At 39.2% G+C, this 18,117-nt stretch overlaps 2 protein-coding genes across 6 annotated transcripts in view; one reads left to right on the top strand and one right to left on the bottom strand.

The window, feature by feature from the left end:
* The window catches only part of SPATA5 (spermatogenesis associated 5), a 410,493-nt gene extending 409,035 nt beyond the window's left edge, over nucleotides 1–1,458 (bottom strand). For all 4 annotated transcript variants that reach the window (XR_007725774.1, XM_050791095.1, XM_050791094.1 and 1 more), the window contains exon 1: nucleotides 764–1,458. Coding sequence is in view for 3 of the 4 variants with exons in the window: in XM_050791095.1 (XP_050647052.1) it covers nucleotides 764–926 (163 nt within the window). In the remaining variant the exon portion in view is untranslated. The remainder of the gene's footprint in view (nucleotides 1–763) is intronic.
* Nucleotides 1,427–18,117, top strand: part of NUDT6 (nudix hydrolase 6) — a 28,919-nt gene continuing 12,228 nt past the window's right edge. Inside the window, exons 1-3 of one of the 2 annotated variants that reach the window (XM_050791100.1) lie at nucleotides 1,427–1,720; nucleotides 6,444–6,647; nucleotides 11,816–11,871. In XM_050791100.1, the coding sequence (XP_050647057.1) occupies nucleotides 1,483–1,720; nucleotides 6,444–6,647; nucleotides 11,816–11,871 (498 nt within the window). In that variant the 5' untranslated portion in view covers nucleotides 1,427–1,482. The other variant, XM_050791101.1, reaches the window with a different exon arrangement.

Below are 18,117 nucleotides of genomic sequence, written 5' to 3' on the forward strand. Positions count from 1 at the left end.
TTTAATCTGGTCCATTGTTCAAAGCTATTACACATCAAATATAAAATTTCAATTTATAATTCAATTTATAAGACTTTTAAGTATAAATTTGTTCTCCCAAATCAAGGGAGCTGTCATCTGGGACAATGGCTTTGAAGTCAAACACATCTGGACTCAAATATCAGCTCTGCCTATTAGTACCTGTGTAGCCTGAATGGAATCACGTTGCCTTTCCTTCCTCTATAAAACGGTCATTACTATACCCATCGGTCACGGCTTCTGTAGAAATTAGATGAGCTATATTATACTGCTAACAACAGTGTGCAGTTACTAGCAGTTATTAAATATCATAACCTGTGTAGTACTGGAAGAAAATGCTATGTCATCACTCCTAAAGGCAGAGTGATCCACGTTTTTACTTTATTGGTTATTTAGTTTTTTAGGATAAGTATCCCATGTTAGCTAGTTACGAAAAATTTTGCAATTAAATATGTCGTTAATGTTAAAGGAGACAAAGCGTTTCAAGCGCAACTTAAAAAATCAAATTAATTTACAAGAGACACTTTGGATACGGATAAACCATTTCAGCCTAACTTCTCCAGTGCAGGCGCGGCTACGTTTGCATGCTTCTTGCATACAGAAGTCTTACACGCTTTGGTGCCGCATTCAGACCCATGCCACGCCCAAATTTCAAAAGTCTCTGCACCCCAAGTCAGTATCACTGAGTCTCCCTCCCCTCAGGTTGCGCCCCTCGGCCTCTAGTCTCCCTCCCGGAGTTCTTTACCCTTTTCTAAGAAGTTGGTCACCGTCAGAGTCCCGGCGGCTGCCGCTAAATCTGATTCAGCAGAAGGAGCCCGTGCCACCGCACAAGAGGAAGCAGCAGAGGGCAAGGGCGAACCATTTTCCGCGCTTTGGTTCAGCCGCTTTCTGTTCTTCTTGGAAGACATGATCCCAAGGTAGCCTGGCCGATGCAGTAGAAAAGCCGACTCAACGTGCGCGCTTCCACTGAGAGAAAAACTTCCGGGGCAGAAGTCAGCGAGGTTCCGCCCCTGCGCCGTAATCCCCAGAGTGGAGCGCAGCAGCGGACAGCGTGGTGGGAGGGACTGAGTCTTTTCAAAACCAGCAATCTTTGAAACAGCTGGAACGGCGTCTGCGAAAGACGATAGGTTCCGGGAACGGAACTGCCACTTAGATTGTAAATTCCTGAAAAACAGGACGTTTTTGCATCTCCTCCCGGCTTCCCCATTCCTAAACCAACGTCTATTGAATTACACTACCAAACAAAATAAGTGGGTGGCGGTGGGGGAGGAGGTTTTCCCCGCTTAACTGGAGTGGGACAAATTGCTGAGAGGGGCTGGTGGACGACTTCGCAGTCTTGGCTTGGCTCTGCAGAGTGATAACCCCAGCTCAACTCTGAGGGAATTGATGACACTCTTCTAAAATGTACGGCCGCGATCTCCGCTCCGGCGCGCGGAAGGGTCATTTGGGCGAGGCAGCGTGAAGATGCGGCCGCTACTGAGCTGGGCCGGCTGGCGCGCGGTGCTTGCCCGAACGTACAGCCCTGGGCCTTCGGCGGGTTACCGCGGGGCCTCGGGCGCACAGGGTTACGTGCGGAATCCCCCAGTTGGAACGTGCGATCTGCAGGGCGAGCTGGACAGATTCGGGGGCATCTCGGTGCGCCTGGCGCGGCTCGACGCGCTGGACCGCCTGGACGCTGCCGCCTTCCAGAAGGGTTTGCAGGGCAAGTGCGCCTGGGACGAAGGGCTCCCGGGGCTTCAGAGCTTTTCTAATGAAGTAACCGCGACCCCCACTCCCGAGTCGCTCTGTGCACCAGTATCGAGCCCAGAGGGAAGGGGAGAAGGCACGCGTGACCTGGACTTGTTTTCTGGAGCATTTGTGCTTAGACCCTTTGCTGGGAGGCCTCTAAGGCGGTTGGGTGAAATGGTGAAGATTCCGGACTTGGGATCTGCAACCCTGGTTGCTGGTCCACTTTCTAGTGTGGGGCATTCGGAAATTGCCGTCAACCACCATTTCCTCTTACGTAGACCCCGGTAATAGGAACTCCTGGAATTACTGAGAGTAAATTTGGATAATGCATATAAAGTGCACAGCACAGTGCCTGCCACATATTTAAAGCTCAGTAGATGTTTGTTAATATTATTACATTATTACTATCCTTTACCGAGCCTTGGTTCTGTCGGACACTTTTCCCAAGGAAAAAAAACTGTCTTACATTCTAATACGGATGGTGGACTGAGTGAACCAAAGAGACTTTTTCTTTTTTAATTTTTAATTTTTGTGGGTACATAGTAGGTGTGTATGTTTATGGGGTATATGAGCTATTTTGATACAGGTGTATAATGTGTAATAATTACATCAGGGTAAATGAGATATTCATCACCACAAGCATTCAACCACAATCCAGTTACTCTTTTAGTTATTTTTAAATGTACAAGTGTTTTTTTGTTTGTTTGTTTTTGTTTGTTTGTTTTGAGACAGGGTATCATTCTGTCTCCCAGGCTAGAGTGCAGTGGTGGGAACACGGTTCACTGCAGCCTCCAACCCCGAGTCAAGCAATCCTCCCACCTCAGGTCCTGGGTAGCTGGGACTACAGGCGCGCATCTGGCTGACTTTTTTCTATTTTTTCTAGAAACGTGTCTCACTGTGTTGCCCAGGGTGGTCTCAGTCTCCTGGGCTCAACTGATTCTCCCGCCTTGGCCTCTCAAAGTGCTGGGATTACAGGTTGGAGCCACTGCACCCAGCCTGAATCATTATTGAATATAGTCACCCTGTTGGGCTATCAAATACTAAACCAGAGAGGTTCAAAGTGTCACATTTGTATACAAATTGGGTCAATAGCTGTCCCAGCAAGAACTGGAGTTTTTTTAGAATAACGCTTCTTTTATGATTAACCAGGGAAGGTGGTGGGTGGTTTCAGTCTTCAATAAGAAAACTTTCTACTGGCTTTGAACTTTGAGCCCTTTGAACCTTGAGCTTGGATGGAGGAGCCTTCACTTTGGAAGAAGTCCTTGATTTAGTGGTGCAGCAGTTTTTCAAACTGCCTCTGAGGGTCTTATAATCTAATTGAAGGCCTAGCATGCAAATTCGACTATGGAAAGATCTCTCACACTGGAAACTCAAAATAATCTTTATCTTATTGAGCAATACAGCAAGAAACATATCTGTAAATATAATTGAGCTAGTTTTTTCTATGTTTACTCATCCTCATTCCCGACTTCTTACCTCTTCACATTATTTTCTCTCCTACTTGGTAGTAGTTGCTGACAAGCCCACTTAGACTGCAACGATGTCACTAATAGGAGAATCAATCAATTTATCTTCCAGTGTGTGGGTAGACACAGGTGTTGCACACACTGATACTTATCAACGACCAAACAGGTGAACAAAGCACTACCCCAATCAGCAAAGCAGAAAGCTGTTCGATTTGGAGTTGCACATTCTGGGTTCAAGTACCAGGTTCTGCCATGTGCTTAGCCAGGCATTAGGCAAATTGCCACTGAAAATATTTGCTTCTTAGCTTGCTTTTTGTGAATAACACCAGCTCTAATTACTGGATAGATGTGTTGATCAAAGGTGAAACTAATTTGTAAACTTAAGTACCAAATACTTGTTATATTTTTTCAATAAAACAAATTTTGTTGCACTTAGTGGTAGATGTTTTAGGATCTTTACAAATAGTGATTCATTTCATCCTCCTAACAACCCTTTGAGGTAGATAGTATTATTATTCCCATTTTAAAGATGACAGCACTGAGGCACAGAGAGAAAAAGTTACTTGCCCTGGCTCTACACCTGTCTTACTCACTGCACTATGCTACCTTGAAGAACTACTGCTGGTTCTGTTGTTATAATTGAACAAAACTAACTGAATGGTAGGGCCTATAAAGAAAGACTACACATGAAGTCTGCTATTAGTCTTTAAGAATAAAGACTATTCTTAGTCTTTATGGACTAAGAAGTCCATATTCTTAGTGGAATAAGAAGCCAACTATTCATATTCTTTCAGAACATGAACTATTGATGTTTTGTTACCAACAACTAAAGTTAGAGGGATAATCAGGCAATATTTTGTTAGCTTCACACATAATATATCTGCATCAGTAAGGAAATAGTGCTGGTTCTGGTCCCTGCCATGCCACCAACTAGCTATGTGACTTTAGGCAAACCAATCATTTTATTAGTACAAATTGAGCCCCAGTGCATAATGTAGGGTTAACCTGGAGGATTGCAAATGCATAAAATATTAAACAGGATTCAAAAAAATAGCTAATGGAAGAGATATCATTAGGTCATATGTAATAAGTTCTAATAAATTGTACAGACATACTAGTCTTTAAATTCATATAATGGTGAGCTCATGAGCAGTGGTTAGGAAAGACTTTGGTCAAAGACATGGAATATGAGCTGGACTTTGAAGGATAGATATTAGCAATGGGAATGGGAGGTGGGAGAAGAAAAAGCAATAAAGCTTATTAGAGAAAAGAAGAAAGCAATTTAAAAATGATTCTAAGGTTTCAAGCATTGGTGCCAGAAATAAATAAGCTTATAAATGAAGCTAGTTTGGGGTGTAAGATTCAGTTTGGGCGTAGTGGTGTAGTGGCTCACACCTGTAATACCAGCACTTTGGGAGGCTGAGGTGGGCAAATCGCGAGGTCAAGAGATCAAGACCATCCTGACCAATATGGTGAAACCCTTTCTCTACTAAAAATACATAAATTAGCTGGGTGTGGTGGCATGTGCCTTTAATTCCAGCTACTTGGGAGGCTGAGACAGGAGAATCGCTTGAACCCAGGAGGCAGAGGTTTTAGTGAGCTGAGATTGCGCCATTGTGCTCCAGCCTGGCGACAGAGCAAGACTCTGTCTCAAAAAAAAAAAAAAAAAAAAAAAGATTCAGTTTTGAACACATTTTATTAAGTTTGAAGTGGTAACCTTCAGGACAGAAAATGTCTGGGAGCAACCGGAAAACAGAAAGTTTAGTGTTCAGTGAGATCAGGACTGGGCAGCCATCCTCATGTAGATGTCAGCTGATGCAGTGAGAGTGGATTCTCCAAGACAAAGAGTGTAGATATAAAACAGTAAGAAAATAGCATGGCTTTTAGAAATTAGCCTTTTAATTTGACTGGAAGGATTGCCTGGGAAGGAGCACATGTAAAATTTATGGAGTGATAGAAATGTTCTATAGTGTTAAAGTGTGAGTTACGGGTATATGCATATGTCAAATCTCATGAAATGTACGCTTAAGATTTGTACATTTCACTTTATGTACTTTACCTCCATTTTTAAAAGATGTCATCAGAGAAAGAGCAAGGTGAGTAGGGCCTGATCCCATAACTGCACTGCATGCTAACACCAATCAGGAAGTCTCTATTAAAGGCCCCATGTGTCTGTCACTGTGCTAGGCACACCAACTTTCAAAGAGGTAGAGAACATTGTCCTTAAGAGAGGAGCTTACTGCAGAGCTAGGGAAAAGAGAAGGGAAAGTTAATTAACTACTAGATATATAATCAACCCCCAAAGACAGACACACACACACTCTTACATGCGTGTACACATGCACACACATACGCACGCACACACACATGCTTTACAGGGTTATTATAAAGGTTAAGTGAGATGATGGATGAAGAAAGTGATCTGAAAAGTTTTTCTAAAAACTCTAAAACTGAAGTATTTATTTCTTCACCCATAAACTTAAGGTAGTAATACCTTTCATGGTTGTGTACTTAATGAGCTAATATATATAAAGTGCTTGGAACTTAGTTTCAAATAGATATTAGCATCTTTTTCTCCTGGCTCAATCTTAAGTAATAAAGTAAGAGAATTTAAAGAAGGCAAAGATAGAAAACCTGTGATTATGTTCATCATGATATTATCTATAATAAAGTAAAATTAGAATTTTATTCCTATATACTAGTAAAATGTGAAGTTTGATTTCTTCATATTTTTTTCAAAATTTCTAGAGCCAGCATACGTTATTTAAAAACAAAGTTTAACTACCTTGAAATGTATACATTAAAAACATAACAGAACTCCTAAAGGAAGAAAAAAAATAGAAGTCCATAATTGTCATTAATATTAAACCTAAGGATGTTAAAAGGAACAGCATTAAAATGGTATTTGATTTGGTTTAAATCCGTTTATTTGTCCACTCTGAAACTACAGAACATCTGTTATGTGCCAAGCATTGTCTTTGGTGGTATGGATATAAAGGTCAGCAGTGTACTGACTTTATTCTGAAGGAATTCAGTCTGATGGAAAAATCATATAAACAAGGTGGTTATTATAAAACATGGTAGTTCCAGTGCCAACGATGTGAACAAGACATTTAGGGACCTCTTTTGCTTAAAGATGGCTTCATGGAGGAGGTGAAACCCTGAGGTGAGTTTTAATTTATTCCACTTGTTTCTTTGGAAATTATTTAGACTTTTTTCTTCTGCATTTAGCTGCAGTACAGCAATGGCGATCAGAAGGTAGAACAGCTGTATGGCTGCACATTCCCATCCTCCAAAGCCGATTTATTGCCCCCGCCGCTTCCCTGGGCTTCTGCTTTCACCATGCAGAATCGGATTCATCAACGTTGACTCTGTGGCTGGGAGAAGGGCCCAGCAGATTACCAGGATATGCTTCACATCAAGTAGGAGTTGCAGGTAATTCAAACTCATGACAACCAGAATTAACTTTTTAGAAGTTCACCCAATTTCTTGCTTGTTACAGCTAAGCAAATAGTTTATTCATGTGGAATGAGTTATTTGATTAAATGATTACAGTTTTTCCACCTTATCTGCACAGGACGTGTTCCAAGACCCCCAGTGGGCACCTGTAACTGCAGATAGTACCAAACCCTATATATATACCATGTTTTTTCCTATCACACATATTTATGATAAAGTTTAATTTATAAGTTAGGCACAGTAAGAGATTAACAATGACTAATAATAAATTAGAACAGTTATAAAAGTATACTGTAATAAAAGTTATGTGAATGTGGTCTCTCTCAAAATAATGTTTTGTATTCACCTTTCTTGGGATGGTATGAAATGATAAAACGCCTGCATGATGAGGTGAAGTGAGGTGAATGACAGGCATTATGGCCTAAATGGAAAATTCCAGAAAAAACTCTTTAAGTTTTAAATTGCATGCTGTTGTGAGTAGTGCAATGAAATCTCTCACCATCCTGCTCTGTCCTGCCCAGGCTGTGAATCATCCCCATGTCCAGTGTATCTATAGGCTACCCATCCGTTAGTTACTTAGTAGCCTTCCCTATTATCAGATCAGCTGTCCCAGTATCACAGTACTTGGATTCAAATAACCCTTATTTTACTTATTAATGGCCCCAAAGCACAAGAGTAGTGATGTAACATTTTGAGACCATGGTTGACCTTGTATAACTGAAACCACGGAAAGCAAAACTGGACAAGGGGGCTACAGTATCTATTACATAGTGCTTTTTAAATAGATGAAGTTTGCCTCAATCAGTAGACAGCAACACAGAGAACAAGTTTAGTGTTTAGTTTTCCAAAAGATATACTTGAATATATTTTACACATATAATTAAACTTCACTACTCAAATAGTAGCACTGAATTGGGATCAGGGAATAAATTTATTGTAGAGTAAAACATGTTAGCACTAATTATGTGAATTTGTAAAGTAAATGATAACTTTTATGTTGAATTTCAGGTAAAGCAAACCAACTTTTCAATGATTTGAACATTACTTCTTAATCATATTTACATTATTGTGCCGAATAGTTGTTTAAATAGTGTAATTTAAGTGTAGGGTAGAATTTTGAAGTGGCTGATTAACTTCAGAGACATAAGAAAGTTGAGAGAAGACTTCCCTCGGAGTAAGACGGGGGTTCTCAAATTGTAGATTGCATCAAAATCACCTGGAATCTTACAACAGCTTGCTGGGCCCTATATCCAGAGTTTCTGATTCAGTAGGTCTGGGGTGGGGCCTGAAAATTCAGATGGTTTTCCTGGCTTTTTCTGTTTTTGCTGCTGCTGCTGCTGCTGCTGCTGCTGGTGGTCTCAGTACTACCCTTTAAGGACTAGGGTTAAGGAAATTCTTAGATTTCCAGAAAAACTATAATAGTAAGGAATCCTTATTACCTTAATAAATGAAAGCAATAAAACATTATTTAATTAATAATTTTATTTGCCTTTATATAATTTACAAGAGTTTCTAAGGGAGTTTGCTTTTCAAAGCTTTTCTAAAGGCTTTTCAAGGCTTTTCTAAAGATTTTTCAAGGAGTTGTTCAAGAATGCCTAATGATGTCTTCTCTGTCCCTGTCTTGCTTCCCTGTAGCAAGTAGACATTCAGAAACTCTCCGTTCAGCTCTATTTCAAAAGATTCCACTCAATAATTTAGTGACAGCCTCACACTTCAATGGAAAGTTATACAAATTATCATTCACGGGCACAGACTCTTAAGAGTTTCCAGTTATTAACACAGAATTGGTAATATATGCAAAAAGAGTATCCTATGAAGGACCTGTTGTTAACTAAGTACTATATTGTGCATTATAGTTTAGAGCAGCTCAAATAATAGGAAATACAGAACTTGACCAATCTTGAGCACTAACTAGGATTTGAAGCCACTATTGGGGGTGTGGACAAGGTAATGTAAGAAATTGTTCTGGAAAGATGCAGAGTTGTTTTCTGTTTTTCTTTTTTTTTTCTTTTGAGGCAGGGTCTTACTTTGTCACCCAGGCTGGAATGCAGTGGCGTGATCTGAGCTCATTCCAACCTCTTTAGCTCAAGTGATCCTCTTGCCTTAGTCTCCCAAGTAGCTGGGACTACAGGCATGCGCCACCATGCCAGGCCAATTGTTATATTTTTCATAGAGATAGGGTTTCGCCATGTTGCCCAGGCTGGGGTGCAAAGTTTTAGGTGGAAAGAAAAATAATTGATATTTGTTGTAAACTACTGAAGGCAGATGTGTCTGGAATTGCATGAGCCATTGCTTTCTTTTGCTTTTCAAACTTAGCAAGCTTGTGTCTAGCTCAGAGCCTTGGCATCTACTGGCTCCTCTTCCTGCAGCACGCTTCTCCAGAACTTTCTTTATCTAGTTCTTTATAGCTGAAGTTTCTGCTCAAGTGTCTCCTTCTCAGAAAAGCTCCTGACCCTCCTGTCTAGAAGTGACTTCTCCCTGCACACCAGTGCCATCATTCCTTGTCCCTTTATCCAGCTCTATTTTTCTTTATAGCATTTATCACAGTCTAAAATTCTGTTATATCATGTATATATAATTAATTATATTGTATCACTTAATCTCCACCACAATAATACAAACTCCATAAAGGCAGATATTTTATCTATCTTGGTCATCATGATATCCTCAGGCTAAAGACAGTGACTGTCATAAAGTAGATACTCAATTTTTTTTAATGAATGGAATAGAAATGTGAGCCTTCTGAGAGAGCAGTTTCAGTGTTGTGGAGGGGCAGCATTGCACAGTGAGAAGAGTGTGCCTGCCTAGAATCCAGACAGACTGGCTGTTAGTCCCAGTTCTACCATTTAGAGCCGTATGAAGTCAGACACTCATATCACTCACAGGATTATTGTGACTTATACCTGAGCTAATGTACATTGAAGCACAGTGCCTAATCATAATAATAATTTTTATGTTGTGACCAGCAGGGGTCGCTCAAATTGTGCTTTAGTGGTGCTGGTTTTGTCTCTGATGCTGTGCTCATGTTTACAGTGAATTCATTAGGGAGAAGTTCAATTTGAGTAACCACAAATTATTAAAATTTAAGAGTAAGTTTCCTTGGCATTTCTTTGGCATTCTACCTCTGGTAAAGTCCAATTAAATTATAGTTTACATTTTCTAATAGAAGCCAACGTTAATGTTAATTATATCTCACTTGGTGATTTTCCTTCCTGCCTTAAAATACTCAAGTGTGATGTTTTCATTTCAATTGCATTTCAATTACTTTTCCCCATGTTACACATATTTATTCCTTCTCTATATTCTATCTCTACATAGCATTTATCACCTTCTAATATTCTATATAATGTATTTTTTGCTTGTTTTGGCACCTCCCCACATACATACCCAAATAGGAGCCCCATAAGGATAGGAAGTTTCATTTGTGTTGTTCACCACTATATCTGTAGCACCTAGAAAAATGCCTGGTACATAGTAGGAGCTCAATTAATATACATAGGATCTATATACATTATATATAGGAACTCAGTCAATATTGGAAACATGGACAAATATGTAGAAAGTATCTTTTAAAAAAATCATCCCACATTATTTAAATACAAATAATGTTTAAATCATAGCATCTAAATGATCATAATAAAAATCACTAAACTATCATTTGTATTTTTGACCCAACATTGCCCAAAGGGAAATATTTTTAAAAAGAAAGAATATGCAATGTGTATGATGAATGAATAAACAAAAGAAATGGACTAGAACTTATATATAAAACAAAGAACTCTTCCAAAGCAGTATATTAGTAGATTATAAAGTTGTACATATACATAATAAGAAAATTTAATTGGCTTCAGAAAGTTCTTGAAATGAATATTGAGATATTTGAGATTTGGATCATCAGGGGGCACAGCCGGTGTTCTATGGATAGTGATTCAAGGAATAAAAATGAGAAGTCAATTCATTTATTCAATAAATATTGTAAGCACATCTGTTGTCTGAATGTTTGTTCCCCCTAAAATTCGTATGTTGAAACCTAATCGCCAGTGTGATGGTTTTAAGAGGTGGGGCCTTTGGGAGGTGAGGAGATCATGAGGACAGAGCTCCCATGAATGGGATTAGCGTCCTTATGAAAGAGGCCCACAGGAGCTTCTTTGCCTCTTTCACTATGTGAGGACAGGGCTAGAAGAATGAGCCCTTATCAGACACTGAATCTACCAGCACCTTGATCTTGGACTTCCTGGACTTCCTAGCTTCTAGAACTGTGAGAAATAAGTTGTTTTTTTTCTTTTTTTTTTTTTTGAGACGGAGTCTCGCTGTGTCACCCAGGCTGGAGTGCAGTGGCTCAATCTCAGCTCACTGCAAGCTCCACCTCCCGGGTTCACGCCATTCTCCTGCCTCAGCCTCCCGAGTAGCTGGGACTACAGGTGGCTGCCACCACACTTGGCTAATTTTTTTTGTATTTTTAGTAGAGACGGGGTTTCACCATGTTAGCCAGGATGGTCTCGATCTCCTGACCTCGTGATCCGCCCACCTCGGCCTCCCAAAGTGCTGGGATTACAGGCGTGAGCCACTGCGCCCAGTCAAGTTTGTTTTTTATGAACTATCCAGTCTATGGTTATTTTGTTATAGCAGCCCAAATGGACTAAGACAAGCACTTAGTGTCTTCATCGATAAGGTAGTACAGGTTGACCATCCCCAATCTACAAATCAAAGATCCAAAATGCTGCAAAATCCAAAAGTGTTTGAGCACCGGCATGATGCCACTAGTGGAAAATTCCATATCTGACCTCATGTGACAAGTCACAGTCAAAATGCAGTCAAAACTTGGTTTTCATGCACATTATTTAAAATATTGTATAAAAATTGCCTTCAGCCTATGTGTATAAGGTATATATGAAACATAAATGAATTTCATGTTTAAACTTGGGTCCTGTCCCCAAGATGCCTCATTATGTGTATGAAAATATTCCAAAATCCAGAAAAATCTAACACCTGCTCTCAAACATTTTAGATAAGGAATACTCCACCTGTATTTGAACCAGGGCTTCAAGTATAGGTAGAATTTTGATCACCACAGAGAGTGTGGGAGGAGATTAAAGTGAAGGAAATTAATATTTCTCAATTATCTTTTCTTTTTTCCCCAATAGGAGCTGTATTTGATGAAAGTACTAGAAAAATTCTGGTTGTACAAGATCGAAATAAAGTAAGCTGCTTCTGTTTTATAAATTGCTTTCTAAATGTTTATTTCTTTCTAGAGAAGAATAAAATGTAGAAATTTTAATATGCCTAAGGTATTATAGTAAGATATTTAAAAAATAATTTCTAAGCAGTTATGGATCACCTTAGATATTTATTTAAACCAACATACTTATACAGGTCTTGAAAATTTCCAGGTAACACTCAAGTGTTACTATCTATTACTTTATGGCTAAAGGAAAATTATAAATGACTGTATTTAATTGGGAAGACAAGTCTGTTTGAATATATTATCAAGATATTCTTCCATTCATTCAGCACTCAATGAGTTCTACTCTGGTCCAGGTGCTGAGAATAGAAAAAGCAGTAAGACAATATACCTTATGCCCTGCAACTTACTATTTATTTGGAAAGACAGTCATACAATAGATGATAGCAGTTAACTTTGCCTGAAGAAGTCCCCAAAGACTTCTCAGAGGAGGTGATATTTAAACTAGGTCTTGAAGAATAAGCAGGAGCTTTCCAGGTGCAGAAGAAAAAAGATAAACAAACTGATAAAATTAGAATTGCTTGTACAAAGGCACAGAGCTCAGAAAGGGACTGACGTAATTCAGAAATAATGGTAAAAAGTTCATTGTGGCCCAGAGTGTGGACAGTGGTAAGATATTTGACCTGAGAGCTAGATTGGAAACAATGTGAAGAGGATTGGGTACCAAGATAAGGAGTCTAGGTGACTAGAAGCAACAAATATTTCCCAGAGAAGTACCATGATTAGGAATCAGATGTTTTCATGCTCGGGAGTCAGAAGTAAAAGTGAAAGAGAATAATGATTTTGACACTTTCTGAGACTTCAGCAAATATTAGTGGACAGTCAAACATTTTTCCCCACTACATATGTTCTTAAAGTTTAAGTTAATGTTCGTAATGATAGCTGAAAGCAGTATCACACATTTCTTGGAAATGCTATCTAAAACTATTCTCATGGCTCCAAGTAACTTTGAAGTTTTAGTTAAGGCAGGATCTCTGATTCGAATTAAGCTTTTTGTCCTCAACAGAAATTTATAGAACACCTAAAGTGTATTTTACCTAGCCCTCAATAAGTTTTGTATTTGAATTGGGACATATATATATGTAATGGTAATGACCAGAGAGTAGGAGGCATGATTGAGTGGTAAAAATAGGGCCTACTTATGGGGTGCCTGAGAACCAGGCAGATGAGTTTAGACTTCACATGGAAACAGTAACTATTAAAAGATTTTGATTGTGATGACAAAATGATGATGATGATATATGGACAAGATTAATCTAATAACAATATGCAAATTAGCCTGACAACAGTATGCCCAATGAGAGGGAGCTGATATAAACAAAATGGACTTGGGAGCCAGACTGACCAGAGTTCCAATCCCTTTGCCACTTCTACTTTGGCAAGTTGGCTTCAACCCAAAGTGGATATTATAACTCTCTCCAATATAGCAGACAGAAGATGTGCCCAGACATTATTAACAAATCCTGTATGTACAAGTAACATAAATTAGTTAATTTCTTTTGTTATGTTTAAAAAAAATACTAGACCTTGGTATGTAGCAGCAGTTACTTCTTTTTTTTTTTTTTTTTTTTTTTTTTTTTTTTTTTTTTTTTTTGAGACGGAGTCTCGCTCTGTCACCCAGCTGGAGTGCAGTGGCTGGATCTCAGCTCACTGCAAGCTCCGCCTCCCGGGTTTACGCCATTCTCCTGCCTCAGCCTCCCGAATAGCTGGGACTACAGGCGCCTGCCACCTCGCCCGGCTAAGTTTTTGTATTTTTAGTAGAGACGGGGTTTCACTGTGTTAGCCAGGGTGGTCTTGATCTCCTGACCTCGTGATCCGCCCGTCTCGGCCTCCCAAAGTGCTGGGATTACAGGCTTGAGCCACCGCGCCCGGCCTTGTAGCAGTTACTTCTAAAGAGATACCATAAAAGGGTTTTACTGTCTTCTAAGTATATCCCTTTGATTATCTCTCTTTTCTTTTAAAGAAGAAGTAGGTCACCAAAATTTATTTAATCTTTCCTGGGCTCATGTGAATGATGTTATTGAGACAAAACTGCATCAGCAGACCCGGACCCGGGTCCCTAGGATTTGGCCATGCCATTAACTGTCTTTCTGACTCAGGGACCTAAGTTTCCCCACTTACAAAATTTAGGAGTTAGACTCAATGGTCAAACAAAATATTGTAATGTGGTAATTTTGTATTTCTATGTATCTTTCATGTACATGGCATAAATACTTATACAATGTATAGATAAAATGTGGTCTAAGCCACTTTGGTATTGTGGAAAGAAAAGGGTAAACCATGAAGGTTTTTTAAATAGCACACTGGGTTTCAGAAGTGATTTTCTCAAATAAAATTTCATTATGGACTTTAACAGAGGCTGAAAGACAGCCAGATAACATGATTGTTCCACTCCAAGCAGTCCTTCAGGGTTGGTTAATCTACCAAATAAGAATCTATCCATGTTATTATTCATGTAATAAAACACAGAAATTCATAGAAAACAAACTTGGGTCTGATAATGTTAAAAACTACATTGCAGTCTGAAAAAAATGGAGCTTTCCTCGCAGACATAGCTGAACTGTCTTACTCCAAACCTAGACAGCTTTATGTTTTTTGAGTGGATTTTTTGTTTCCTTATAAAACCTGCAAAGACAAGTGACTTAACAGGTTCTGCTTACAGAAATCAAACTCCCAGAGCAATCTGTAGTCAAAATATGTAATTGAAAAGGAAAGAATTGAATTGGGCTATATTTTTAAAACAGGGTAATAGTGAAAATTATGTTTAATAAATTTGCCTGAATTCCAGGTAAACCACTGAAACTTTTATGGTTCTCTGTTAATCATGGTTGCACTTAATGCTTCTCTAGTTTTATTCATCTTAGTTTCAAATAAATGAAAGTGTTTTCTGAAATGTTTCTTAGTGTTTTTCAAAATAGAAAACAAAGGGAGATCCAGACCTAATGACAAAACAAATAAATAAGTGTCATCCCATTGTAGGGGAAAACTCAATCCACAGTGGCACTGTTTTAGTCATTCTTTGGAATAACTGAGTTCATCCTGTAATGTTTAATTATAAAGATTCAAGTGGAGAGTTTTCCCTTTTTCCACTCTGAGTTTCTTTTGTATGGCCTTTACAGTCATTTGAAGGTCATACCTTTAGGCTTGGTGACTTTTGAGTAATTAACCCTAGATAGCTTCATGAATGGTTTATTTGGTGGCTCTTAGAACCTATAGTCATATCTAAAGAGAATTAAAAACCTTAATAAAGTGGTAGTACCAGCCTGTATTACACAGAAGGCTCTGTTCTGGCCTTTAGCCTCCTAAAAAGTCATAGCCAAACATTTGCTAATACTTAATCCTCTGTTATAGCACACATTCCTGATCCTAGTTTATGAGGTTTTCAGGGTAAAAAAAAAAAAAAAAATTTAATTCTATCATGTTTTGCTCTGTCAGTAGAAATAAAACCAGATAATCAAATAATTTGTGATGACCTAAAATACTTGCATGAAATAATTTCCATGAAACGTTTCTCATTTAATAATCATACTTATTATTATCTCCATTATTTTAGGACTGAGATTTAGAGAAGTTACAATAACTTATTCAACATTACACAACTAGTAATAGGCAGAATCAGAAGCCTATAGAGGAATCTTTTCACTAAACCTAAACTAAAGAAACAACATAGGCAGGAATGGTGGTGTGCACCTGTAGTCCCAACTACTTGGGAGGCTGTGGTGGAAGGATTGCTTGAGCCTGGAAGGTCAAGGCTGCAGTGAGCCGTAATCAAGCTACCGCACTCCAGCCTGGGTGACAGAGTAAGACCCTGTCTCAAGAAAAAAAAAAAAAAAAGCTGGGATGGGGGGAGATGATTAATTTAAGGAGATAAAGAGTAATTATCAGTTCTTCTCAAAACCTAGGATGATGATCTATTTTTACAGATTTTAGAAGACCCAAATAAAGACTGTAGACTATAAGTAGGAAAGAAAGAAGTTTTTATTAAAAATCCTTTTGTTTTTGGCTCACTGAGATGGCTGAACTTTTCAGAGCACACATGATTCAGCAGTTGGTCCTTTACAAGTTAACAAACTTTAATTTTTTTCTTTACTCAGAGTTGTTTGGATTCTGAGTTAGATTAATTCAGGGTAATAAGAGATTAATTCATAAATCAGAATGCCACTTTATTAATGCTGTTAATGGAAAAATCAGACTCTGTAAAACGTTTTTAAAAGGTTTATTCTGAACCAATGAGTGACCATGGTCTGGGAAATGCGTGTCAAGACGTCCTGCGAACGTGTGCCAGCGGGCAATTGAATTAGAGTTTTGTTTAATAAGTTTGAGGGAGGCAGGAGTTACAAGCAGAGACATAAATCAATACGTGGATGGTATACATTGATTTCGCCTGAAAAGGCGGGATGTTTTGAAGAGGCAGGATGTTTAAAGAGGGGGCTTACAGGCTATAGGTAGATTCACAGATTCTCTAACGTACAATTGATTAAGGAAGTGAAGCTTTGTCTAAAAATTTAGATTCAGCAGAAAGAATGTTTTAAGTTAAAATAAAGAAGTCTGTTAACCAATAATACACTGTGTCAGAGTGACCTGCAGGGGTATGTGACTTAGCCCTTGTCTAGCATGGCTTTAGATCCTGTTTATAATTTGGTATCGTATTGTCACAAAGAGTCCATTTTGTTACCTTATGACCTCTGTGTTAACATAATAATCGTCAGTTGTGCCTAAACTCCAAAAGGGAAGGGGTATAATGAGGTGTGTCCAACTTCCCTACCCATCATGGCTGGGGATTTAGTTTATAAGGTTTTTTGGGGGTCCCTTTTTGTCAAGAGGGGGGGTCCATTCACTTGGTAGGGGTTTAGGATTTTATTTTTAGTTTAGAATTCGCAGTAGGAGGAAAGGATCCAAGCTTTTTGTTAGTAGAAACCAACTGGAGAAGTATTCCCAAATATGATATATGCTGCTTCCAAAATGTAAAAAAGTATTACTCCAAGTGCTGTGAGTGGGGATAATTGCAAGGTGCACCAAATAGCCCATACCTTAGAGATCTACAGACTACTATGTTACCAGAAGGGGGTCCTGATCCAGACTCCAAGAGAGGGTTCTTGGATCTCACACAAGAAAGAATTCGGGCAAATCCGTAAAGTGAAAGCAAGTTTATTAAGAAAGTAAAGGAATAGGCCAGGTGCAGTGGCTGGTGCCTATAATCCCAGCACTTTGGGAGGCTTAGGCGGGTGGATCACTTGAGGCCAGGAGTTTGAGACCAGCCTGGCCAACATGGTGAAACCCCATCTCTACTTTAAAAAAAACACAAAAATTAGCAGGGCATGGTGGCGCATGCTGTAATCCCAGCTACTCGGGAGGCTGAGGCAGGAGAATCACTAGAACCCAGGAGGCAGAGGTTGCCAAAAGCTGAGATGGTGCCACTGCCCTCCAGCCAGGGCGACAGAGTGAGACTCGTCTCAAAAACAACTACTCCATACTAGAGCAGTGGCTTGGGCTTCTCTGCTAAGGATACTTAGAGTTATTTCTTGATTATACGCTAAACAAGGGTTGGCTTATTCATGAGTTTTCCAGGAAAGGGGCAGGCAATTCCCGGAACCGAGGGTTCCTCCCCTTTTTAGACCAAATAGGGTAACTTCCTGATATTACCATGGCATTTCTCAACTGTCATGGTGAGAGTGTCTTTTAGCATGCTGATGTACTATAATTAGCATATAATGAGCAGTGAGGATGACCAGAGGTAACTTTCATCCCAATCTTGGTTTTGGTGGGTTTTGGCTGGCTTCTTTACTGCAACCTGTTTTATCAGCAAGGTCTTTATGACCTGTATCTTGTGCGACCTGCTATCTCATCCTGTGACTTAGAATGCCTAACCTCCTGGGAATATAGCCCAGCAGGTCTCAGCCTTATTTTACCCAGCCTCTTTACAAGATGGAGTCACTCTGATTTAAACACCTCTGACAACTATACTTCTAAACACTTAATAAGGGCATCTCCTATCCTCTAGTCTTACTAGCCCAGATGTCTTACTCGGACATTTAGAATACTTGACACGTCCTACTTGCCAGGTCCAGTCAGCATTCTGGCATCCATAGAGTTGGATAGTGATAAGCCCTGGCATATAGTAACATAGCAGTTACTAAGATTGTTACATATGAAAAGGAATGAGGTACAGATGGAAACTGAAGTGTTGAGTTGTTTGGTAGCCAT

The sequence above is a fragment of the Macaca thibetana genome, chromosome 5 (assembly GCF_024542745.1).
Source record: "Macaca thibetana thibetana isolate TM-01 chromosome 5, ASM2454274v1, whole genome shotgun sequence".
NCBI lineage: Eukaryota > Metazoa > Chordata > Mammalia > Primates > Cercopithecidae > Macaca > Macaca thibetana.